This window comes from Protopterus annectens, chromosome 6.part0, assembly GCF_019279795.1.
Source record: "Protopterus annectens isolate FY-2018-M chromosome 6.part0, PAN1.0, whole genome shotgun sequence".
NCBI lineage: Eukaryota > Metazoa > Chordata > Ceratodontiformes > Protopteridae > Protopterus > Protopterus annectens.
Genome location: NC_056737.1, coordinates 153,802,388 through 153,829,887, shown reverse-complemented (window position 1 = coordinate 153,829,887; position 27,500 = coordinate 153,802,388). Strand labels below are relative to the sequence as shown.

The window sequence follows — 27,500 nt, the reverse complement described above, 5'->3', positions numbered from 1 at the left end:
ACAAGGAAGGCATGCTATTCATGTATGCACAGGCATCAAAGGGAAGATGGAAAACTACTGCAGAGAGAATTCCTGTTGCACATTAGGCACAGTAGTTAAAGTAAATAGCCACTAAGGATGGCAGTAGGCAAGTTATACTACAAGAGTGCATGTAGGCACAGAAGTATTTCAAGTCACAATTTAATTAAAAAAAAGTGCTAGAAGGCTCATTTGACAAAGGGGTAAAAACTATGCTAGACCTCCTGAGTTACAAGGTCAGTAGAGGAAAATGAACATAGGACATCAGAGACAGGGATGCAGGTCAATGAGGAAGAAAGAAGTTTACAGAATAAATAGCCAGTGGAAACCATTGCAGTGATGGAGGAAGAAGGAAATGAGCAAAACACAGACGACATCTGAGCTGAAGTCTGACCAACAGTACTTTCTTTGTAAATACAAAGGGTGTATCAGTACGGACAGTATGTTAACTGGCATTAGTATTGACATAATGCAAGGGTATTATGGAAGGGAAAGGTCCATTCACAGCTCCAAAGCTCTATGAAACAAATAGCACCGTAAGTGAGACCCCTTCCCAGCATTTGTACAATATCTTCAGATATACTTTGCCAGTGCAGAAAGGTGACATAAACAATTCATCCCACAATGGCTACAGAGCTGCATCCATCTCGTAAATCGCACGCGCGCACACACACACACACACACACACACACACACACACACACACACACACACACACACACACACACACACACACATCCCTATTGAGTTCAGAAATGCAATTCACCTGTTCCATGCCTTTAAAATGTAGGAGGAAGCAGATGTACCCCCAAAGAAAACAAGCAAGAGATGGGACATGCAGACTGCATAGTGAAGACATGCCAGCTGAGAACTGAACTGGAGGATCTCTTGATGTGAAGTAATAATGTTACTCACTACTCCACAGCCAATCAGTAAGTAACAGCTCATCAAAAATGGCAGCTATCAGCAAATGAAGCAAGGTCAAACTCAAATTCAGACTGCATTAAGGAACTAGTAATGTATCTACTGTGTATACCTGATGTAGAGTTACAAATCTGCTTTCTGAGATTTCATTTCACTTGCAGTGTCTCAACTGCTAATGGTATAAAACAGTATCAGTTTCAGTATTATTACTGCTCTAAGTCATGCCCTCTGATTATACCCCATATAATGCTTCCTGTTTTCAGGAAGAACAGCTCGCATACTAATATCAAGCTTTCCTGAGGTTACATATGTGCACACCATTTATATACTTGTACAATGACAGTTATAACCCAGATATACTAGTGCGACACTACAGCTAATACACATCTGCAATAGAAATATCTGTATAACGTTGTTATTGCTACACATTAGGGATACCTTTCTTCATATGAAGCAAACTCTAAATGATAATCAGCAGTATCCCCTACATTTTATGTTAGACCATGTCCTAATACATACCACTTTACCCTTTTTTGTATTACGCCAGCTTTCATGATAAGTGGGAGCTGTTGACATCCTTTAGGCAGGGAGAACTGAACAGACTAGGTGAATGAAATGGCACTCGTCTGCCTGCAAATTCAGTTTATATGCACTCTAGTGTGGGGTGTACAGTCTCCATGCTAGCATTTCAGAATTCCCAGTGGGCCTTTCTGAAGCAAATATTTGCCTAAGGGTACTGAGAAGGAGAAGTGACATAACAGAAGTGCGCCTTGAGGGCGCAGTTTAGGGAAAATGCTGCAAGCTTTGCATATCCTTGCGATAGTGGCACAAGCAAGCCACGTCGTAATTGTTTTTGTTTAAGCCTTTTACATATGTTGTCCCTTTACTAAAAACAATGGCAAACATTTTTTTTGGCTTTTTGACCTGTGTACTAAATTGCACATTTTTTTTTTTCATTTTAATCCCGCTGTTCACACTTACCTCATTAATGGACATAGAGTTAATATAGCACAATGTTGGGAACAGGGGTTTGAGTCCTAGCATTTCTTACTTGCATTCTGCATTACCTGGAACCAATCACTTAATTTTCTTGTTGTACACATGAGTTGCTCATGAACATAGACTTTTGAGCTCACTGTGTCTAGCTGATGAATCAAATAAGAAATAGAAATAAATATTAGGCAAAATAATGCCTTGTTTTCATTTCATTTCAGAGCCATCTATGCAGGAATGGTATTGACAGATAAAGATTTGTGAACGCAGTATAAGTGCATTAATCCTTAGGGTCTGATGAAATACAAAAAAATGTTACTAGCATTGCTTATAAAAAAAGTGATAGTCACACCCCAAGATTTCTAAAACTTTATGAGCTCTGTGATTGCACAATACTGGTTTGATCACTTTCATCACAAGCTCAGTTACACACCATTCAGAGAATCAGATGATTTTATCATTACCATGCATTCCATTAACACAGGCTTGGGTTTCTTTCTGATTATTAAGATACATGGCATGGTTCAACTTCCTTAAGCTTAAGCTTGTACATCCTAGTTGGTGCCAAGCATTTTGGTGTAATAATATCATACTGTTCTGCATAAATTCATTCAAAAGCAAGAAATACTATGTATCTCTTAGAATGGGGTATGGTCAGCTGAAGCCAAAGTCCCCAAAGCCAACCTAATAACAGCTAACAAATCACACACACAGCCACACACACACACACACACACACACACACACACACACACACACACACACACGCCTTCCATATAGGTGGGAGCTGTCCTTGCTCACTGATATAATCAACTCTGAAAATGACCCCATTCAAGGGACAAGAGAAGATTCAAACATGCAGTTGTCCTTGGTGAAATTATATCATTTAATCTGTCCATTCGTGTTAATAAAATGTGTGCATGAGAATATTTTGTGTATATAATATTTTGAAATACCACCTACTGCCTTATGTAGGGAAGTGGCTATAAAGTATAAATTTAATTGACTTGTTGAGCAGGTCACAAGGATTTACATGCAGAGAAGGGGCAGTAGCTGACCTTCTTATTCACCCATGCAGTCTGCTGTTGTAGCCAGCATTCGGAAAGAACTTATAAAATACATATAATACAAAATAGGTTTCAGAGCTGCCACTTCAGATGGTCACTTCTCCGACTGGTAGCCAAAGAATTAAAATAAAATTGAAGAAAAGGTCAGACTGATGTGCTGAGTGCATTTCTGACCCTTATTTACATATTCATCCAACTATGACCTAGAACATGTACTTTAATGTGACTCGAGGGAAGGACATTAACATTTAAAACTCAGTCAGAATGGTGGAAGTACCAGTTTTTGGAATACAGACTTAATCTGGATCTGTAAAAGTTATCTGAAAATGTTCATAGGTAATCAGTCCTTAAATCAGGATTTGGGAAGATTCTACAAATTTACCTGGTATCATGAGTGCTCAGTTGGGACTATAACTTTAAATGATTTATTTTGAGTTGATTAAGAGCACCTGATACCAGGGCTAGACACCTACCATTAAAGATACCAGGGCTAGACACCTACCATTAAAGATGTTGGTATGACTGAAAATTCACCACTTTAAAGTGCTGGGCTTTGACTTTTATATGTATCTGAGCAGTGGGAGTTGCTAACTCTAGCGATAAGCAGTTGGTTCTGCAGTAATATGTGAGTTGGCATTACTGAAGGCTATCGTATGTATGGCTGTCTTTGTTGCAACCACAAAGAACAAAAGGGCACTCTTTGGGGTTATCTGATGTCACAGTTCAAAACTGGCAAAATCTGTTAATATTGCCTGATGTAGAAGGAATTGATTTTGCTATGAAGCGTAAGTAGGGGTTCTTAAATGTGCCCTGACTTGGGGGCAGGGGTTACCTGGTACTGCACACAACAACTGATGGAACTTTTAACATCTACCTAACTTAAGAATATCTCACTGTCTGCTGTCTTGGCTTTCCAATGGAGGTTGATCAACCTTTAAAGCATAATAAGCAGGTAATAAGACTGACATCTGAAAATTTGATTGAAATATTTTGTACTGAATGATGTATTCTAAGCTCATTGCATCCCATAAGCCTAAATGGGACAGCTAGCCCCTTCTAAATCCCCATGTTAACCATTGTAACCCAACCTCCCCCATTTCCCGCTTTTCTTCCTTGGTCACAGCTGAATAGAAATAAGGTGCAAAAAAAAGAATGAAGTAAGGTTGTAAAAGTTATTTCAGAAGCTCTGCAAGTGCTACTATTGAGATGTAACTTCCATGCGTAAAACACAAATTCACCATATAAAGTGGGTTGTTAAATTTAGGGAAACTACAATAGAAGGGACAGTACAATAGTGCTTATATTCTGTTTCTCGATTTTTTTTTTTTTTTTTGCTAATATCGTGGATTTCTTTATCACTTAATGTCAATATGCTGCCTTTTTAATGCTTAGTCAAGGCACATACAACCCAAAAAGCTTTATACATTTGTACTGCTTCAAAACAGTAAGAACATACAAAGCTGTTGTATTTAATTTTTGTACAATGGCATTTCTCAATACCAGTAGCAGAACCAAAGGTAGACAAATAAACTTGCTGCAATGTTCCATTCTGCATATTTAAGAAGGCAGCAGATTAAATAATATTATATTAATTTCTAGGTAAGCAGTTACTTTGGATATAATGTTCAAATTAATGCAGCTAAGATCACATTTTAGGAGTTGCTTGTTACCTGACTGCCTGGAAGAGTGAGCTGTGAATACATAATGACCAAGGCATGCAGACATTTAATGACAGCTATGCATTTAGTTATAAAAGTAATGGTAACCACACATTTCAAATGCATTTTTTCTATTTTACTTGCATATAGTGCTACAACATCTTTAACTAAGAACAATATTTTTTGTGGAAAACTAGAAGTGCAGTGGTGGGTTTTATTAGCTTAAGCACATATTTACTACTACCACCAGCAGTGCTGTGTAAAAATATTTAACTAATTAGCATCACATTTCATAGATGTGCAAATCATGTCACCACAAACCACTACACTGTTACACTTCTAGCTTAATGACAGGCATATTTGTTGTAAGTACAAAAAAGTGTGCTCTACCAAATGTCTGTCCAGACATATCAGAATTATAAAGTGTTATATTTTAAAGTAGTTTAGTTTCAGTTCTTATTAGTAACACAAAAATTAATGTTTTATTTGAAGAAAAACTCAGTTCATCTAGCATTTAGTCTTTAACTTAGGAATATAGCACCTACAAAAAGTTAAGTATTTAGTTTTCAAGTTATTAAAGAAAGCATTTAATTGCAATTGAACTCATTTATCATATGCAAATGAATGCAAACAGGTCTCATTAGCCACTAAATTGTTCAATATGAGATGAACAATGTAGCGCTCTAGTTAGTAATGAAAAATCCCTGCAGAGGAAAGTAATATCAATTAAGCTAATTTGCATATGCATATTAACTTGCTTAGTATCCATATTTCCACGTACAGTCTTACAGTTTCTAATCAGCTTGTTTCACATTAATTACTGTACTTGTGGAACTGGCCTGTCAACAAATATGTGCAGAGGCACAATTTGATGATGCCATGCCCTCTCATAACTCAAATTATCCAAAACACTAAAGAAATTAAAAAAAGTAATAGACATCCCAAAACACCAGGTCCCTTATCCAGACCAGTATCCAAAATATTTGCACTTGCTTGTCTACAGGCCAACTCTTGACAATCTCAAGAGAAATTATAAAAAGTTTGTGGGAAAGGCCCATCTGGGCAATAAAAAGTGGGTGAAAATGTGTGTGTCCTGCTTATACAATCAAGAATCACATTGAAGAGATATCTGAATTCACTGCTGTTCTCTTGGGAAGTCATTTTTGTTATGTCTCCCAGTACATCCTGTAACTTGCGGGGCCTTGCCACTTTCTAGAGAAGTCTAAAGTTTGTACTGTTACGAATAGCTATACTCCATCTCAGTAGTTTTCTGAAGGAAGTGAATTCTCTATCAGACGATATAAACACCTACAACATAGCTGAACCACTAATCTGAAAACCAAATGCATCTAGACAGGGAAACAGTGACATTGCCTTATCACCCAGAATTAGGTAAATTATAAATTATGTTCCTTTGGAAATGGGTTGCTGTTTTCTAAGTCACTGCACAATTCATTTTTTTTAAATTTAGCACTTGAGATGTATTCTTCTTGGAAGTTTTGTGATACACAGGACCAAGAGCTGTATGTACAGTTGGAAATGTAACTTCTTCTTCTTGAATAGCTTTCTACAGATTATATATATATATATATATATATATATATATATATATATATATATATATATATATATATATGGATCTACTTCAGTAGATCAAATTAATTGAAATGCATGACATCAACATGAGAACATCGAAAAGGCAAAACAGTGAAAGGATACAAACCCAAAACATACAACATCGAAACACACACATTCAATGCTTCATGTTTTCACATCTATAAGTAAACATTCAATGCAAATAGAAACCTGTCACTTTAAAGTATACTGAGATGTACATGAAAAACGAACCACATCTCGACTTACAAATCTTTCAATAAAACAAAGTAAGTAATATTCTACTCACCTCCACAAACTTATTTTACTCCCTGCACACCACCTGCAAATTATATATACCAACTCCAAAATGTCACTACAGTGGGAAAAAGGGTGAATTACCCAGTCCTCACTGTACCACAATCTCCATTCAAAAGCTATGAGGTTTAAAAAAAAAATTATCTGTAACATCCACAGCTGTTTTTTTTGATGGTGTACCTTTCAGATTTGTGACTGTTTGCTGTTTTACCTTTTCGATGTTCTCGTCTCAATGTTATGCATTTCGATTTTATGTTAACTCGATCTAATGAAGTAGCATATATATATATATATATATATATATATATATATATATATATATATATATATATGTGTAAGAAATAACAGATGCTGGGGCATTTGCTGACCTTTTAATACCATACATTAAGGGTGTTGCCCACCAGTCAGCTGCCTTACAGACATGAAAATGCTACAAAATCTGCTCAGCTATACCAAGCGTCAGTGGACTTATAAAATTGCATGACTTTTTTTTTGTTTGTTTTTTTTTTTTGGTTTGAGGGATATTTTGAGGGGGACTCATTTTAGGTGCACACCAAACACTTTATACACCCATATTAACCATTCACATGACTTAGATAGATATCTCAGCATACTACACTGTATTTGCGTGTGATTTTTGTGTGTGTGTGTGTGTGTGTGTGCCATGATCTTAAAACCATTGTCTTATGTAGAGCTTGTTGTTTTTAACCAGATGGTGTGGTAGCAATGCTAATGAATAACATAATACTAAAACCAAGCATTTATAGAGTCATACATTAGTACTAGGCTAATTACCCTTGTGGACCATTTTAAACCTAGCCAAATACTCCATGTGAAGATCAAACCCTGCACCTTGTCTCTGTAATGTAAACACTTTAACCATTATGCCAACTTCCCACCCTATAACAGTGCTAACCACTCTCTTAACAAACAGTAACACAGGAAAATAGCATATGAATCGGGAAGAATCATAACCTGATAATAATGTATAGCTCATTTCAAGAAAACTAGCATTCTACTCAGAAAACTGAAACATTAATGTTTTTAAAACTCACATTATACATAAATAATGTCTGTTTAGAGAAGGAAAGGTAAAACTGGCAACCTGCTCTGATTTCACTGCAGGTTTAGGTCAGTATCAAATAATACACAGGTTTAAAACAATTGCAACAAGACAGTTCTATGCAAAGTGTTTCAGAATATCAAAAAATCTAATATTAGCTACTGATCCCTACAAGTAATGATTGCTCTACATCATTAATAGTTCATTTTGCTTATATCAATCACCAGCGGACCATGCTCTCTTAAATGTCACCCTCAAACTTTACACAATCAATTAGGCTGAAGATTAATGGGGACAATTTGTACAGAACAAGTCCCTCCTTGAAAAGGCCACACCTCAACAGGCATTCAATACTTCACTGATGTTAACTATAAATCTCTTTTTCACCTTTGAAATACACCTTCGCCTTCAAAGGTATCACTGAAGCATTTTGAAAATATTTTCATTTTTAATGAATGCATTGCAGATTTGTGTAAAACATAGACACAGTAGAAATAACAGATATAATGCCAGCTGTGCAAGTAGTCACCGTGCAACATGATTGTGCAAAACAGAAAACTTTTACATACCATATATCTTTAATTTATTAAATATTTTACAGTGCTTTTGTTCACATACTCACATCTGGACTGCCGCCACAGAGATTTATTTATATCCTTAATAAGACTAAAGCAATGGCAGGCCGTACTAAAGATTAAAGCACTGATCTATACTATCAGAAATATTCCTTTTTAGTGTATACACGTGGAATACCCGCTACAGGTTTATTAAAGTTAAGACCACAAATGAAATTATTGTAATCTGGCAAAGCTAGTTCTACAAGTTTTAATGCTAAAGATGTAAATCTTAATGCTATGTCTTGCTATTAGTTATAGAAATAAGTCTATTAAATGGCTCTCTCTATGTTGAATCTGAAAATCCCAGAATCCTTTGCAGTGTTCATTGCAAGGTAGAATCATAAGAGTTTAAATGTGTTGCAGTACATGTGATAATCATCTGAACAATAATCCTTCGCAGATTATATGTTCCTAGTCATTTCACTTTGCTCAAGCAGTACAGAAGGACCTAGAATCAAACTCTCAATATTAAAAAAAAAATCTAACAAGAATTTTAGGTTACTTGCTTTTTTAGAGCTAATATCTTACCAGTTATGCAGGACTTTGCAATCATCACTGATGTCAAACAGAAGTTTGCATTACCTAGCAGTAACCTAATCTTCTGCAACTGACTGTGTTTGTAGAAAAGTTAGTATCTGGGGCAATCTCAAAAGAGTTACCGATAAAACTGTTGAAGCTTTACTCTTCCCCAATATGTGAAGGCTTCCCATGACTGATATGTGAAGACTTTTTAGTATCAGTGCTTTTACAGTTTGATAAAAGGTCCTGTCACATATTCCACAAAACATTTGGTAAAGCAAACATGCTATTAATTTATTATTAACTAATAAAACATAACTCTTAATTACCCAGCTATCACATAAGTGTTATATTCATAATTTCTAGCATTAGTACAAATAAAGAATGTCATATCCACAGACCTGCTCATTCTGGTCAAAAGGAATGGCAAAAATGAAAGAACATCACATCTATGCAATACATGCGCTTAAGTAATTTGTCAAACTTTGGTATGCATTTGTGAATTCACTGCTTACCTGTAGAATGTGACTGCCCAAATGAGTCTCAAAAATTTCCATAGCAAGGGCAGTGGAACTTCTTCTCCGCTGTGTTCCAATAGCTGCAAAGGGAAAAATTATACATATTACACATCTTTAGATAGCATAAAAGGGACACATTACTTCATATAAGGTTTTTGGAAACAACTGCGTTGCTTTAACCTATATGCCCCAATGACCTATGTAATATTGCAATGTAATATGGAAAGTTAAAGATGCAAATCCTTACACACTATGACACGCCAATTAAGATCAAACTTCCCCAGGTCATCCATGAAGAGAAGCACATGTCCTGCTGGCATCATGTATGTAAGATAAAACACAACACACAACACATACACACACACACACACACACACACACACACACACACACACACACACACACACACATATATATGTGTGTGTGTGTGCGCGCATCTATATCTAATCTATATGTATGTATATGGGTCCATGTCAAAATAACAAACTTTCACATCACTGAATGATAACATAACAGGACCAGAATGCTGAACAGTCAAAATAACAAAACCACACAACAACAATCAGAACATTGAACAGGTAAGTATTTCTTTACAACTAAACTACACAACAGACAGAACCTTTTGCAGGGGGCAAGCCCATATCCATTGCTATTCTACCTCCAAGCCCATACCACAGCGGGGAACAGGTTTGATCCCAAACCCAGCTGTACCATGATCTCGCACAATTACTTACCTGCCCTGTTCAATGTTCTAATGTTCAGTGTAGTAAGATTTTGGTATTTTAACTGTTCAGCATTCTGGTCTCATTGTTTTAACATTCAATGATGTAGGCGTTTGTTATTTTGACATGGACCCATATATATATATATATATATATATATATATATATATATATATATATATACACACACACACACACACACACACACACACACACACACACACACACACACACACACACACACATCTGTGTGTTTGTCTATATTTCATTTTCATTTAAAACTACAGTGAGTCATTGGCATTCCATTTCCAAACTTGTTTTCACGTGCAGATGAGCTCACTATAATGCAGATCATACTCATTTAAAAATGCATGCCAACTCCATGGAGAAAACTCTGTAAACATGACACTGTTGGCAATTATAGCACAGTAGCTATAGTCAGGAAAATGTGTTTTAAACAGCATAAATTCAAAGAATGTCAACATTCTTCAGCCTATAATTAAAAGAAAACTCCCACTCCAGTGTAGTTTAGTATATCCCTGAGTTATTTTTTTCCTACCTGTAGGTGGTGCAGTGGTTAGCGTTGCCACCTCACAGCAAAAGGTTCTCCGGTTCGATCCTTGGCTGGGGTGCCTTCTGTGTGGAGTCTGCATGTCCTCCCTGTGGTCGTGTGGGTTTCCCTCGGGTGCTCCAGTTTCCTCCCACATCCCAAAGGTGGATTGGACACTCTAAATTGGCCCTAGGCATGAGCGCATGCGTGTGTGTGCCTTCTGTGAAAGGTTGGGCGCCAGGCTGGCAACTTGACACAGTAAAACTCCACTGCCAATCATGAGCGAACAGGTGATCCGCTGTGGCGACCCCTAACTGGGAAAAGCCAAAAGAAGAAGTATCATCTAAATATAGTTGAATATTCAGAAAATCTTTGCTACCTTTCATTTTCTTCACTTCCATTTTCCATACCATAAAACATGAAGGCTCCAACATTTTCTGCTCAAATCTTGCTTGTTTTTTTCTTTTTTAAGTAATTGGTCTTAACTCATCTAGTACAGGCCAAATAACATCTGTTCTGTAGTTTTCACTGCTATACCATGAAACTGTGTCTTGCTCAGATCAGCAAAGTGCTATAAAACAGTTATAGTAAAGCACACCTGCCCCCCACAGACACACAAAGAGTTAGCATCTTAATATGAAAAACAGTTGAATGAGCAAAGTCTGGCAATGTTTTAACACCTAAGCAACAGTACACGGATGGTCTGAAAACTAGTAACTTGAATGCATAAAACCCTGATATTTATTTACTTTGCACTAAAGAAAATTTGCATCTACCATGAAAAGCCTTTTAGCAATGTACTGCTATTATAAATTACAGTAAGTCTATGAAAAAGAAACAATTGCACTGCTTACAGAGTTATTTCATGGAAACAGTATTTCACAGTACTATCACTGTTTTTAAATATAGTAAAAAAACAATTAATTATCTATGGACTGTGTTTGCATTGTGGGGACAAAAACTGCATTGTGGGAAGAAGATGAAACTGAAAAATACTTAGGTGAATATAGAATTTCATCTGTTTGGGTTTATAAATAATGTATAATAACCAATGTACATTCAAGTAACATGTAGGTATGTGCATTGTGTAAGAGTCAGTGCGTGTGTCTTATGATGGGCTGTTGCCTAATTCAAGACAGTCTCTTTGCCTTGTACCCACTGAGTGCAGGGGTAGGTTGTGGCTCACCTGTGACCTTGAACTTAACTAAGGTGGTAATCAGAGATTAAGATCTGCAAGGCCATGGAACGGATTATCATGGACCTCATTAACAAGGACATTGGCAACCTCCAAACACTTGATCCCACACAGTTTGGCTTTGCCAAGGGCAAGTCATGTCTGCTAAATTTGGTTAACTTCTTTGAGACAGTCACCAAAGCCATGGATGAGGGGATGAAGGTGCACACTACCTACCTTGACCTGGCTAAAGTCTCAGCTAGGCACCAATCCATATGTTACCAGATGGGTAGCAAACTGGCTCACTGATAGAACCCACGTAGTCAAAATAGTGGAAGCCACCTCAAGCAGTAGACCCATAACAAGCGGTGTACCCCAGAGTTCGGTGTTGAGGTGTCTGTTATTTGAGATATACTTTTCTGAGGTGCAGGCCAAAACCAGTAGGCTATGGCTGACCAGATTTGCAGATGACTGCAAGCTGGGTGCTGTCATCAATTCCGGTAGTGATGTGGACATTCTCCAAGAGGGTCTCACTCAGACAAATGACTGGTGCAAGAAACATGGCCTCAAGCTGAATACCAAAAAATGCATCATCATAATCCCTTTGGGGAAAGTGATATCCCCAGAAATTGTCACATTAATAGCAATGTCCTAAGCACACAGTCAGTCATGAGGGATTTGGGCACCCAGGTTGATAGCGACCTGACTTTTGACCACCATCTTGCTTCCGTTGTATGGAAAGCCTTCTACATGGCTCACCTCATAAGTAAGGGTACCTCATCCAGGGACAAGGAGCTCATAACATCCCTGTATTCTTCCCTTATATGGCCTGTTATTGAGTACAATGCCCCTTTCGGCATGTAGCTTGCCAAGCACATGCAGCAGCTGGAGATACCACAGAGGTTCCTCACCAGGAGAATCCAGGGCCTCAAACATCTATTATATACAGATAGGCTAAAAGCCCTATCCCTTTACTCAGTTTCATACAGACTCCTCAGAAGTGACCACTGTCTGGCATACAAGGTGATCATGGATCCCACCTTGATGGGACTGCTGCATATCCACAAGTCAAGGTTCAATCGAGTAACCCACATGTGTGGCCTCAACCTGGTTTGTGACATCAACAAGACTTGTTGATGGGACAGATTTGTGTCCCAGAGACTCCCCCATCTATGGAATGGACTCCCTCTCCAGTCAATCAGAGTACCTCTTCACCCTTTTTTAAGTACAACCTGGATAACTGGATGGGAAACAGAAAATATACCCCTGGAATTCCACCCGTGTCCCTACTGAACAGGGGCATCAGGGGCTGATTTGAATAAACATGGGCTAAACTCTTGGCTTGGCTTATACGGGTCTCAGGGCCAATAGCCTAGTAACCTCTTATGATCTTATGAATAAAAATACTTGCAGTGATTTGCATGCATCAGTACAACACATCAAATCAAGATATGACAAAAAAAGTACAATTTTGAAAATTCATTGTGGGAGCTTTGCATTAGCATTCTAACATGAAAATGGTTAGTCTTCCCAATGCACACTTCTTCCCAATGCACATTACATTTGTGGGCCACATTTAAATCTCCTTAGATATCTTGTACAAGAACCTGTTAGTGACAAATGCAGTTTATAAAGGATATGAATAACATTTTGCTAGACATAGTACCTGACAAGGACTACTCCCTTAATCACCCACTGTCTTGTCACATGAGCAGTGTGTTTCAGTAGCATCAGGAAGGATCAGTAAACACCTATGTTATTAGACTACGAGTGACATTTCATTTGTTAGCCCCACCACCTGTAAATTGCTTTCAGCTTAGAAAATAAGAAACGATGACTGGTATTTCAAAATACATGTCCATTCACAGCCACTGCTTCACACTACTCTCCTTATATAGCCTGCATCGTTTAGGACACACAGGCCCTCCCCCTTCCAGTTAGGGACTACAAGACTAACCACTGGAAATAGCGTCCTGCTGAATTCCTGGGAACTCCTTCTGAAGCTGTCTGTTGTGCATCGTAACACCATGAGGGAAATATTAACCTACAGAAGTGAAACCGAACTTCTTGATGGCCTTGAAGTATTTATCTTTTAAACAATAGAACTGATGCAGTGTGCATCAGTGAGTTTTGGGTTAACAGTAATGAAGCAATGACTCTAGAAAATGAAGGTTGCTTACTAGAAAAGCAATATCCGTGCCAATGGTAATGTGTCTCTGTTGAATAATACATAATACTATTTGCTAACCAGGCAGGCCCACTGGAGGCAATGTCCCTTTTCAGGGTCAACCCAAGAGTAATACCTGGTTAAGTAACTTACTTAAGGTTACACGGTAGACAAACGAGGGTTGAGGGAATTAAACCTGTACCACAGGATCTACAGCTTGCAACCTTAAAAACTGTGGTAACTGCAGGCCTGGTGCTTCTGGAAAACACAGCCTGTCTTCAGTATGTGAAGTGAAGATGCAACATAATTTTGAGTGCCAAGCACTGACTGAATAAACATATGACATAAACAGTTTTAAGGTTATACTGTGCTGTAGGCAAGGTAAATGCTCCAAACTTGTTGATCTGCTCTCAGACCCATTTAGAAAGGGTAATCCATGGTCATCAAATTCTTTCTGTAACAAACATCCATACATGTGTTCTTCATCTCCCTCCTCCCCTATGTCTCACATTTCATAGTTTAGTCATGCATCCTTTGGCCCTCACTACTCACCTACCAGGGATATCCCTCCACCCCAACTCTACGGCAATGAATTTTTCTACCAGTGACATGAATGTAAAGTTGTAAAACAATTTTTGAATCAAAGGGAAGTTGCATTCATTTTTCTGGCCTGATGCTGAAGATGAAGCAAATAAAACTATGGAATTTGTGCACTGTCTTTATTGTATCGCAAACTGGAGGTGCTTTGCATATGTTGTATGAAGAAAAACTGACATTTGTGCATCATGGAACAATATCCTGACTTCATCACCACAGCACCACAGTACAAGTTAAAATCTCTGGTTGAGATAAAAAATATATTTTAATATCCAAGATAAAAACAATGAAAAAGCACAAATACAACAAGGCCTCCAAATAACTATAAGCGCTTTCGGCAGATTCTGGTTTCCTCAGATCGTAATGCTTAGAGGCTTCTGTTTCACGAAAAGCATTTTGATGGCCAATCACATACTCTTAATGGTGTCACACCCTCTTTCCAGCCAATCATAAATCCACCAATAGATAGAGCCAAATTTGACCAAGTTTTTAATACTGTGGTGACAAACTCAGGAAATTGGTCCACGTTTTTCCTTTTGACCTGAAGCGTCTTTAGCAGGGGTGGGTTTTTGTTATTTTTTGACATTTGTGCATCAGTCTTTTTGACCTACTTCTGGGAAAGTACTCTTTATGTCTCATATGTGAATTGCCTGTACTGTGACCCTGTGAGGGTAATAATGTAGTTCACTTATTGATTGTAGCTATTCACTCATTTGTATATCAGCAGAGTACCAGGTAGAAGATCTGCCTGAAATGCTACTGATAGCCAGACATTATGTCCTAATTTCCCTCCTTTTTATGTGAACACACTTTTTTATTTGTACTTCAGAGACCTTGAATCTTTAGAGACAACAGATGAACACTAAAGCACAGTCAGAAGTGTCAGTTATTAGACAGTGATGCAGTCCTTTGCACTTACTTTTGGCATTATAACTGGTTGTCTGGAAAAAAATTTAATAGGTTAATAGGACTCACTGGATCTTTATTGAGTATTGTCTTCCACTGGCTACCATCAGAATGCACAAGAAATTGAGAGCCCCCCCCCCTCAAATCTCCTGACACGCTGCTTATTCTGGAAAGCTTAGCATCTGGCTCACAAATCTAAAAATCTTCACATCTTCCTGGATAACAACAATGCATTGGTGGCAGAGACCAAAGACGAGTGTTCAAAAATTAATTTGGGCTGAACAGGTGAAAGACTTTGACAGGTTTACTGGGATCTCAAAGAAGAAAAATACCTAAGTAGTCACTGTTAGATAACAGTCCAGTTAAGTGATAAATTGAGCCAGGATGCATCATTCATGTGGATAGTGGGAAAACTTAAATATATTGTGTCCTTAGATATACAAGCAGAAGGCTAGTCATTTTGAAAAAAAAAAACATGGAGATAACGGACAAAGTAAAAAGCATAAATGGAAAAATAGAAATGAAACTTCCTAACCTCAGATGTGCAAATACAGATGTATAGGCAAGTGTCCCCCATATCCAAACTCGCCATTAGCAGATACTACATTATTAAAGGAGGTATGTTCTTCAAGCTACATTTATTCAAACCACATATAATTAATACAGGTCTATCTGTTGTCCTTTCTTGAAATTATCAAGAGCTTTGAAAAAATGGCACAGTTTGTGACATGATAGCTGTTTTATTTCCTTCATTTTCAGCACCTGTAAGATTAGTTTTAGGGCAATGCATAACCATTGGAGGAGGTTATAAAGGATGCTGGCACTTGGGATCTGTTTCTGAAAAAATTCTTTCACATAGCCCTTGGAAATTCTGTCACCCTTGGAAATGATGTGCATAACCAACTTGCTTTACCTAATGCTAGTTGCTGGTGAAATGGAAAAAAAAACTGTAAGAAAGCACCATTGCTTTTGAAGCAAAAGGAATGTGTGACTCATTATTAGCTAGGATGGAAGAACAAACGTTTTCCTGATTTTGCTGTTGAAATCCTGATTGTTTTCCATAGAAGGAGTTTCAGAATAATTTTGGATAATTTTAAATGTTGTAAAATGTTGTAAAAAGCTGAGCATATGTTAGCTGATGAGGTAGTTCTAACCAATTGAGGCTTTTTAGTGCTATACAGTGGTGGGTTCTGAAATGGGTGTTTACTGCAAATTTAGCCACTTTGTTATAGCATTGTTCAAGTTTGATTTTTGTGATGCCTGAAGGTTAGTAAGGATGGGAGCACTATAAAGAAGTGTGGGGAGGAGATAAGTATAGCAACTGTAGCTTTACTTGTCTTGGTGAAAAAGTTTTTGGATCTATAAAACATTCATAGCTTTTAATGAGTTTTTCTTATGCAATTTGTAAATGCAGGTCAAATTTAGCATTGCCATCCACTATAATCTCTAATAATTTACTATGAGAATGACTTCAACTCTTTTACTATCAAGACAGAATACTCTAAATTTTGTATGCTCAGGGGAGAGGGATTTGGGGAAAAAGTTTTTTTTTTTTTTGGGGGGGTACATAGATGCATGCATGCATACAAATATTTCAAGCATTAATGCCCCTGTGTCCTACCTATATACTAAAACAGTTGTTCCCATAATAAGTTTCTAGGCTGTTCTTAAAAATATCTAAGCAAGTGTTTACTTTAATATAATTTGATAGTCTACGCCATGCATCTGAGAGCCAATTAATACACTTCTCATTCCAACAGAATCTTCTACATACTTTGTTTAATGATTTTACTACTTTTTGATAACCCCAGATATTCCCAGGGGTAGTTTGGGCAGCTGCGCTGGTTGCAGCGGTTAGTGTTGTCATCTCACAGCAAAAGGTTCTGTGATTCAGTTATCGTCTGGGTGTCTTCTGTGCAGTGTCTGCTTGTCCTTCCTGTGGTCATGTGGGTTTCCCTTCAGGTGGTTCAGTTTCCTTTCACATTCCAAAGACATGCAGTAGGTGGGTTGCACATTCTAATCTGGCTGTAGGTGCTAGTGTGAGTGAATGGTATGAATGAACTACTGTGGCAGAGCTAGCCATCCAGCAGTGTAAACCTTGGCTCGAGATGATTGTCACTGTTGGAAGTGACACCCCGACCCCATGGGAAAAGGAGGTTGAGGATGGATGGATTTCCAGGGGTAGTTGTCTCTAAATACCCTATATACCTGTCTAAGGCCTCCTCTTAAATATATCTGTATAAGGTAATGTACATGTCTGGATGTTTTAGTCTTTCATAATAACTTAAATTTTCACATACATAAATGGCCTTGATATATTTCTGCTGTACTCGTTTCAGTTTACTCTTGTTTGTTTTCTTATAAGGTTTTCATATTACTATTCCATACTCAAGTTTGGTTCTAATATAACTAACAAATAATAACTTTATTATTTCTGATTTCCTAGACTGTATTAATCTTTTTATACAACCTATAGTTCTATAACTATCATTAACCAATTGGTTGATATGATTAGAAAAAGTCATAGCTGTATCTAACCATATACCCAGATCCTTAAATGAATCTATAGTTTCAATCACTGTGTGCTGTATTAAATATTCAGCTTTCAAGTTATGTCTCCCAAATCTCATATGCTTAGATTTTGATATACTTATCAGCATATTATTCTCCTGTGTCCAAATGGTCAATTTAGGCATGTTTTTTTTTTTGTAGACATGCCCTCACTATAACACATGTAATCAGTTTACCCAATTTCAAGTTATCCACATACAAACTATAGAGTACTTCAGATGAAAAGGAATGATCTGAAAGATGTAATCTAAACAAATATGGGCCTAGGACAGAACCCTGTGGGACACCATGACTTTAACCTCAAATTTTACCTGTCCAGTTGCTGTATGATGTTTGCCATGTCCTATTTGCAAGCTATGCAGCTATCCATCTTAACAAGAGTACATCAATACTTAGTTGTTCTAATTTATTGATCAGTGTTTTGTATATGACCCTGTTAAATGCTGAAGTTAAATCTATATAAATTACATCACAGCACAATTTTCTACTCATTGCTGTTATTATATTGTTATAAAACAGTGTTATAAGTGCAGGTCATTATTACTAATTCCATCTCTTTCCTCTGCTTTTTTGGACCCAGTTTGCATAGTTCTTTTTCAATATAATCTAAATTTATTTTAGTATCCAAGGTTACTTGGATGTCACTAGGACAAATTATCATCTTGTTTGTAGAGCCAGACTGCTTTGCATAAGATTTTGTAAATATATCTATCATCTGTTGTGTCTGAGAATAAACTTTAGAATCTACACGTTTATCAATTTGAAGTCTTTACTCCTTCCACATCTTATATATCTATAAAATGGTTTCCTATTATGCCCAACATCTTTATATACATTTTCTTCAAACTTTTCTTGATCTCATCTTATGCTATGTTTAATTTGTCTATCTAGCTTGTTTATTTCAGTTTTCAAAATTGTAGTTTGACCTTTCTTCCATTTCTTATGCATTTTTGTCTCGCACCTTAATCAATTATCTTCATATCATGTGCCTAGATCCTGATGTCAAACATTTTTTTTTTATTCAAACAATTTCTCTTTCAAAACTTTTCAGATTCCTTCTGCAGTTTTTCCTCTGAATGCATCACTCCAATCAGTTTTACATAGTGCCTGTTTTGCTTCATATAAGCTGTTCTGTTCATTGGTTTAGATTTTAGTTTGACAAACTTATCTAGCAACAAATTACCTTTATAACCCCATGATCACTGTGCATCAGTAGTGGTAAAACTTGACATGAAGTAACAGCAATTTCCTTAGGAACACAAGCAATTGTTGCTCCTGATCATATGTTGTGAATAATTCCCTTACTAATGTTGTTTTATGAATATTATTCCAATCTGTTTCTGGTAAATTTAAGTCCCCAGCCACTGTTATTCTTCCCTCCTGTGTTTCATACAAGAAATTAATTCCTCTAGGTCATCAGCACTTGACTTTGGTGGTCTAGACACTCCAACAATTGTTACATGTTCTCTTGTTGTCTTTATTGTCACAGTTACAAAATCTATAGTATTGGTATTATCAATGAATATGTAATAATCACAGGTTTCATAACTATCTTTTATAACTATCATAACACCTCCACCTGATTTTTTGTTAGAATGTCTGTTACAGTAAAAACATTTATACCCTGACACAACTGGTTTTCAGTCATTGTTCTTTAACCATGTTTCACAAACAATACAACATCATTTTTTGTGGGAATGTAGTACATTTTACAATAAAACATTTACTATTAATGCTCCTAGCATTAACAACCATCAAAGATGCATCAAATGTTGCTATCTGTGAACTGTTAAATGTTCCACCTGGCAAAAATCCTGCCTTGTGTTTGTTAAATATTGCAAAACATTTACTGCCAAAATTATCTTTCCTGATCTTGACAAGTGCATATCATCCTGTCTAAACACAAGTGTGACCAAAAATAGGCTTGGATGCTCTACATATTTCTATTTTTTAAAATGGGATATTTTTTAATGTAGGTATTTACTCAAAAATCTTTTCATTCACAGTGACCTGACTCTCCTTTCTAGGTGTGATGCATGAAAACTACATCTTAACATCTGTACAAGCTATGCTATCTAAGAGGGTCATAACTTCCCTACTAACAGTCAGATCCCTTTCACATGAGGTCATTTGCACTGACATGAATAAAAACAGAGGCATACGTCCTTACATTAAGGTATTTTTAAGTCTCGGTCACATTCTCTATTTGTGCTCCTGGCAAGCATAACATTATTCAACGTTCATTATTTTCTCTGCAAATGTAAGTATCAGTTCTTCTTTTAATAACTGACTCTATAATTACAAGAATATATTTTCGGACCAGATCTGAAGAATCTTCAACTTCTAATTCTGTAGCAGCTGCTCTATCAATTATTACAAAGGAATGCTCTTCCTCACCATTAATCTCTTATTAATTCCAATGTTTCCATTGTGTATTGCATTTTCAAGCAAACAATTCTAATCCAGCTGGATTTGTACATCCACAGCTTGTGCCATTTTGTCTAATGTGTGTCTTTCTCCTCTTTTATTCTTTCAGTAATGTTCTTCAGTCCTTCCACGTTCAGTTTTGACTGCTTCCTTTTCACCTGCCCCTTGCCTATTTTTCTATGTTCGTTTTTTTTTTTTTTGAAAAAAATGATGCCTTTTTCTGTAGATTGAAAGTTTTCTGATAGAAATATGTTATAATTCCCTATAATCTATATGTTACATAACAAAGAAGTAAAATGCTATCATTCCCTGTAATCTGTGTTACATAACAAAGCAGTGTCATTTTTAGTACTTGTTCTCTTTGCTTTGCAGTCATTTATCTGTTTTATTTTTCCACCTTGCTATTTGTTCTGAACTTCTTCCTTTCTTTCTTTATTTTGTTTTCTATTATATGCTCTGAATCATCAGATTGCTGAACACGTGCATCTAGAATTCCAAAGATGTCAGTGGCATAATCTTGTTTAATAGTGTCATCTTTACAGACAATAGACACTTCCTTTCCTAAATGTGTTCTATTTGCTGTTTGCCTAACATTATTTAATCTCATCAGTCTAGTAATTGATATATGTAAGAACAGTCCTCCAACCTGTAATTCTTTTCTAGATTTATTAATAACAATGGAAAGCAAACCATCCAACTTTTGACATACGGAACACAGATCACCAGTGTTATCATGTTACCTTTAAATATACACAGCATTTAACACACTGTACAAGATTCTTCTGCTTTACCAAATCATTAATGGCATACTCATTCAAGGAATCCATACTTGGCTGTAAATGAATAAAGAATTCGAAGAGAAATGAATAATCAAAAAACAGTTAACAAACTCAAAGAGAATTTAAATAAACTTCTATGAGAAAAATCTAACAAATAATATACAACTAAGTATTAAGTCCGGTAAAGTTGTTGCTCTGACAAGTTGTGAGTCACACAAAAGTTGGAATTCCATTATACAGGGTGAAAAAGCATGCAGTAACTTCTGCTCACTATCGCTGACAGTCGCACCGCTTTTTAATAGTAAAGATCAAAAATCAAACTATGGCAGGATTGTTTAGATACGCTTTGGAATGTCATCTCTACAGTCCGTGTCCATGTGAATTTATAGCTGACAAGGCCTCTTGTGATGGCTAGAGTTTGCCTGCTGAAAATCTATTCCTTTCTAACAACAAACAATGAGAATTAAAGATAAAACAACAAAATGCAAATCAAAATAAATCTTCTTGTCTACAAGCCATCCCTTCTTTCCTACAAACAGTGAAAAACAGTAGTAAAAATAAAATATAAATTCAAATAAAAACTTCTCTTACCAGGCTACTGCATAGTCGATCACAAACCAAGAAAGTATTATTTACATAAATGTTGAGCATGACTTGTGAATTACACAGCCATGTTTCAGCTGCTGTTAAAGCTTCCTGAGCAATGTTTTGGAAATGTGCCATGTTGTCAGATGTGCAAATAAGTGTGAAGTCATCTGTATACTATATTCCGGAGGTCTGTTGTGTGGATGTGTGGAAGGTGTTGGTGAGAATGTTAAAGAAGAGAGGACCAAAGACAGAGCCTTGTGATGCACAGTGGTGTCTGGGAGGTATGGAAAGAAGCTGGAGGGCCAGTTTACTGTCTAATATGGATTGGATAGATAGCTTTTGAACCACAGAATGGTGGGCTGAGATAAACCTAATGAGGAAATTTGAAGTAGAAGCTTGCTCTGACAAACTGTGTCGAATATTTTAGACAAGTCTAGAAATAAGGAGGAGACTTGAATATTACAAATGGTTTCTATACATGTATTAAATGCCAGTCAAATGCTTAATTTCACTGTCATTATGAAGTGAAAAAAATCAGAGTTTTTCAATTTTTCCAATAGTTTTTTTCAGATATATGATTTTTTTTTTTTTTTTTTTTTAGTTAGCAAGTCTAGAAATGTTACTTCATTGGCTGTGTAAACCCCTTTTGGATTCATACTAGGGCTAACACCACTAAATGGAAAATAAGTAAATAACTAAATACAATCCAGGTTTGCTGGGCTAGTTACATCCCCTTGCCATAGCTTCTTTCCCTAACAGAACACATTGAACCACACCAGTTTGATTTTTTAGTCTACTGGGCCAAACAATTGGTGAAAGCCTTATATCCTTGGTTATTCAATAAACAAAACTGAAACACACAAAGTGGATTTACAATCAGATCCAGACAGATAGATGTTCTGTATAATTGTAAATGATGAAACACAGATTTTGCATTACATCAAAAGTAAAACAGTGGTTCTCTCTTTCTACTAGCTATCTATAATCACCTTGCACTAAAACAACTAACAAGGATATATTTTTTATGAAAAAAATCCATCAAAAAGTACAAAATTACTTTTAGAAAGGACCACTGTTTATATACCAGCAATATTTCCATAATTTCTCTTTGATATGTGGCTGATTTCTAATACACTGAGCTTCAAATGTGAATGTGTAAGAGAATAGTCATCATAAAGGGTTATTACTGACTGAATACTGCTCTTTCAGTGTGGGATGGTATCAAATGCCTTCACAAGCTTTAGGTATGTGGTGTGTTGTGATTTGCCCTCATTCATTGCTTCAACAACCTTCTCAAAGTTGGCAGGATCTGCCCTTGATGAATCTGAACTGGCTTGGGTCGAGGTTTGCAGGTTAACTGTATGCTTATTTATTAATTTGATAATGATTGTTTCAGTAGCTCTGCAAGTGAGATTGGTCTGGCTTATGGTCTATAATTACCCAACTTTTTTGATGCCCACCTTGTGGAAGAGGATGACTGTTGCTGCCCTCAAATTCACTTGGCATGAAGCCTATTTAAAGGCTAATAATGAATAACCTCCATAGGGGGTCTGACAAGTCCTTTTTCAGACTGACCAGTGGGCAACTAGGTATGTTATACTGCCCCATAGATGCAGTATTCCTGGCCTTGGAAAGTCCCTTGATGACTTGTACTTGGGAAATTTGAGGGGGAGATATAGACACAGGTATGTGATTTGGAAATATAGTAGGAAAGGAGGAGGTGCAGTTTGAACTAAATTTGCCTACTACCATACTGACTTTGCATTCTGGGTCTGAGAATGTGATATTCCTTACTATTAACTGTTTGCAATGCTGGGTATTCTTTCTGAGATTTCTAACATAGTTAAATAAGGCTTTGTGATTATCCTTTAATTGGGTGGCTATTTTTACCACCTATCTGAATGTCATTGATATGATTATGGTGCAGAGTTTGTTAAATATAGCAAGAGCATTACTGGCACTGCATTTACTTCTGAGGGGGGACATATACATCTATGCAGCTATCAACATGTGCATAAAAATTTAGTAGTAAATGATTCCACATAACCACTGGGTTAGTCAAGAAGGAAGGCACTTTGAATTTAACCAGGCCATCTCTCAGTTTTAGTAGATTACCCTTGACATATTTGTTGGGCGGCCACGGTGGTGCAGTGGTTAGCGTTGCTGCCTCACAGCAAGAGGTTCTTCAGTTTGATCCTCGGCTGGGGTGCCTTCTGTGTGGAGTCTGCATGTCCTCCCTGTGGTCATGTGGGTTTCCTCCGGGTGCTCCAGTTTCCTCCAACATCCCAAAGACATGCTGTAGGTTGATTGGACACTCTAAATTGGCCCTAGGTGTGTGTGTGTGTGTGTGTGTGTGTGTGTGTGTGTGTGTGTGTGTGTGTGTGTGTGTGTGTGTGTGTGTGCGTGTGTGCCTTCTGTGGAAGGTTGGGCACCGGGCTGGCAACTCAACACCGTAAAACTCCACTGCCAATCATAAGTGGACAGATGATCTGCTGTGGTGACCCCTAACCTGGAAAGCCGAAAGAAGAAGAAGACTCTTGACATATTTGTTGTTAAATACCAAAATATTTGCAGATGCGTCTGTCTTCTATCTTAAGGAGTGGTCCAATTTGGCTAGGGAGGAAGTTAATATTTCTGGCGAGCAAAGCTACCTCATATTGGTAACAACTAAGTCCAGGATTTTATTGCTCTGGGTTGGGGTGGTCATTAACTGCAACAGAGAACTTACACTACTGAAGTCTAGAAATTTCGGGGCACACATACAAGTTTACCTTTTAATGTTAGGGAAGTGGAAGTCTCCTAGGAGAATGGTGCTTGGTTTAATGTAGAGGGTCTTCATCCTAGTTAGGTAAGAGGTATGGGCTGGGGACATGGGGGTCCTATTATTAGATATACTATGATAAGAAATTTTGTAATAGTAAGTCAGATGTGGTGAAGTTCCAGGTCATTATTTTTTCTAATGAGTCTAGAGGAGAAATGTGTTTTTAAGAATAAGAATACACTGCTGCCTTTAGTGGCTTCATTTAATATGGTGTGCCAGAGCATGTGGTACAGACTGAAACCTAGCATGGATGGAGTGTTCACATTGGTCCTGAACCAGGACTCTGTGAAAGTGCATATATATATATGCTTTTTCAGGGCAAGGAGTGCTTGTTATTGGTGGAGATTTTTTTATAGCTCTTAGGAATGAGCAGAAATAACTTTAGGTTATCCAGATTCTGTTTTATGTTGGAAGCTTTGGAAGACTGGCATTGCCGAAAAAAGGCACTGTGGGATTGAATGCATTCTTAGCCAATGCACAAAAGCTTTGGAGGGAGAGGTGCAAGCTATTCTTGACAATGCATCTACTATCTCCTCCCATGCTAATATGTGTGTGTGTGTGTGTGTGTGTGTGTGTGTGTGTGTGTGTGTGTGTGTGTGTGTGTGTGTGTGTGTGTGTGTGTGTGTGTGTGTGTGTGTGTGTGTGTGTGTGTGTGTGTGTGTGTGTGTGTGTCTACATATCTCTCTCTTTATATATTTTATATATATATATATATATATATGTATAGAGAGAGAGAGAGAGAAAGGGGTACACACAAACACCTAGCTATACATATACACACACACACACATATATACACCCACACACACACACACACATATATATATATATATATATATATATATATATATATATATATATATATATGTGTGTGTATGTATATAGTTTCCCCTATAATGTCACCAAACCTAAGCCAAGTGTTGAAATCAATAATCTTTTCTTTGTACTTTGGCCTCATTCTTGGTGAGGGTCTTCATGATGCTGTTTAAGGCTAGGTGTATACCTGCCTCAGAAACCTATTCCAAGAGATCCATCATGTCTCTCTTCATATAGCCCACGGAGGCACATCTCAAGTCATTTACACTCATGTGCACTATGATTGTGCCATATGTGTACTTATGTAACAAGGACTTGAGTGAATGTATGATGTGGTAAAGCCTGGCACCTGTTCGGTAACTAACCATGGTACCCTTCTTGCACAGCCTGGTGGTTGGTGTAGTGGTATGTTTCACTATGCTGTGACCTGGATCCCTATCAGATAATCAAGATTCAGGAACTCAACATTTATATGATCAAGACTATATGATCGAGTACTGGAAAACTCGAATATCCAAAAACCCCCACAGAAATCTAACATTTATTACATTTTTGCAGGGGGAAACCCCCCATGCCCCCCACACCCCTTGTAAATTAAATATACCACCTCTGACATCACACTGCAGTGAGGAAAAGGGTACATTTCCCATTCTGACCTGCACCGCAATCTCCATTCAAAACATTTGAGTTTTCAGAAACTCGATCATATGGTCTCGACAATATGAATTTTGAGTTTCTGAAAACATAATCATATGATAGGGATCCTATCACCTATGACTAGGATATTAGATTGTGTGACCTATGGCCTTTTGAACAGAGTCAGTGTGACTCTTAGATGTGTTTCATGTTGGGTGCTGTATGTGCTGTCTGTTTATGAGGTTTCTGAAGGTACTTTTCAGTGGCCTAGTTTAGGAAGGTTACTTTTTAGAGCCTCAGTATATGTAGCTGTATGTACTTGGTTTGAGCAGTTTAGTGTGGAGTTGTGTGGTACTGACAACCTGCATGTTATTTATTGTGGTTTTGTGTGAGAGCTTTGTCTACAACATGAAGACAATTGCTACATTGACTCAGAATGTCCATTTCAACCAAGACGGCTACACAGACACTTGGAAAATGCAGATACAAGGTTCTAAGTGCTTCTAATGTGGGCTGAAGGTAGGGAATAGTACCTATGAGATTTAGAGTTGGTTACTGGAGTTGCTGTCTGTCTAGTGGTGGAGACAGTCTGGTCTTAACAGAGTGGCACACATCTGGGAACCAATGATCCTTAACTCCTTCACTTACCAGAAGCAAAAGAGTAGCACTAATCCCAAGGTGCTTCCTGAAAAGTATCAACGATAGAACAGCATAGGCAATTAATTATATTTTTATGTACCTTTTAAAAGTGTGTTTTGCTATATGAGGTTTGCATAAATGCAGATTTCTGCTTCAGATCCTAAAGTACATTGTGCCCAAAGCTAAACCTTTACTGATACAGTACCTTTTTCACTACATCAGTCCTAGCAGTATCACAGGGATCTACAAAACTAGTCGATGATCAGTAGTGTAATTCACATTTCTTCTGGTTGCCCTATCAAATTACTGGAAATGTAAATCCCAGCAGTTTGAAATGGCAAAGAAAACTAATCTCTAGCCAACAGACAATACATTACCTCCATTGTGGCAATGGTAATGTCAGAGACAGAATAATGTGTGCGTGTGCGTGCATGCCTGAATGTGGGTGGGAGGCTAGGAATACAGATGTGTGGGTGTGGTTACATGTGCTCACAAATGTGAGTAGTCACAATCAGAGTGAACCTGCATGTGTGTGTGTGTGTGTGTGTGTGTGTGTGTGTGTGTGTGTGTGTGTGTGTGTGTGTGTGTGTGTGTGGATGCATTTGCTGGATATATGTGTGCTCAGAGCTGTAGCCAGGGTGTATCATACAAGTATCCTGTAATAAACTTGTTTGCATTATAAGTTCAAGATGAAGCATATTGCATCATGATATATCAAGCATAGGGGGATTTTTGTTTAGCATTATCACAAAGATGGGGTATTTTTGTACTAGTCATTGCAATCTCACCAACCACATACTTACTTTTTGTGGGATTTTAA

General features: G+C 37.3%; 1 protein-coding gene across 3 annotated transcripts in view; it reads right to left on the bottom strand.

Annotated features, from left to right (window-relative positions):
- NPAS3 (neuronal PAS domain protein 3) overlaps positions 1-27,500 on the bottom strand; it is a 2,415,438-nt gene that overhangs the window by 1,321,549 nt on the left and 1,066,389 nt on the right. For all 3 annotated transcript variants that reach the window (XM_044073889.1, XM_044073888.1, XM_044073890.1), the window contains exon 3: positions 9,285-9,367. In XM_044073889.1, coding sequence (XP_043929824.1) covers positions 9,285-9,367 — 83 coding nt within the window. The remainder of the gene's footprint in view (positions 1-9,284; positions 9,368-27,500) is intronic.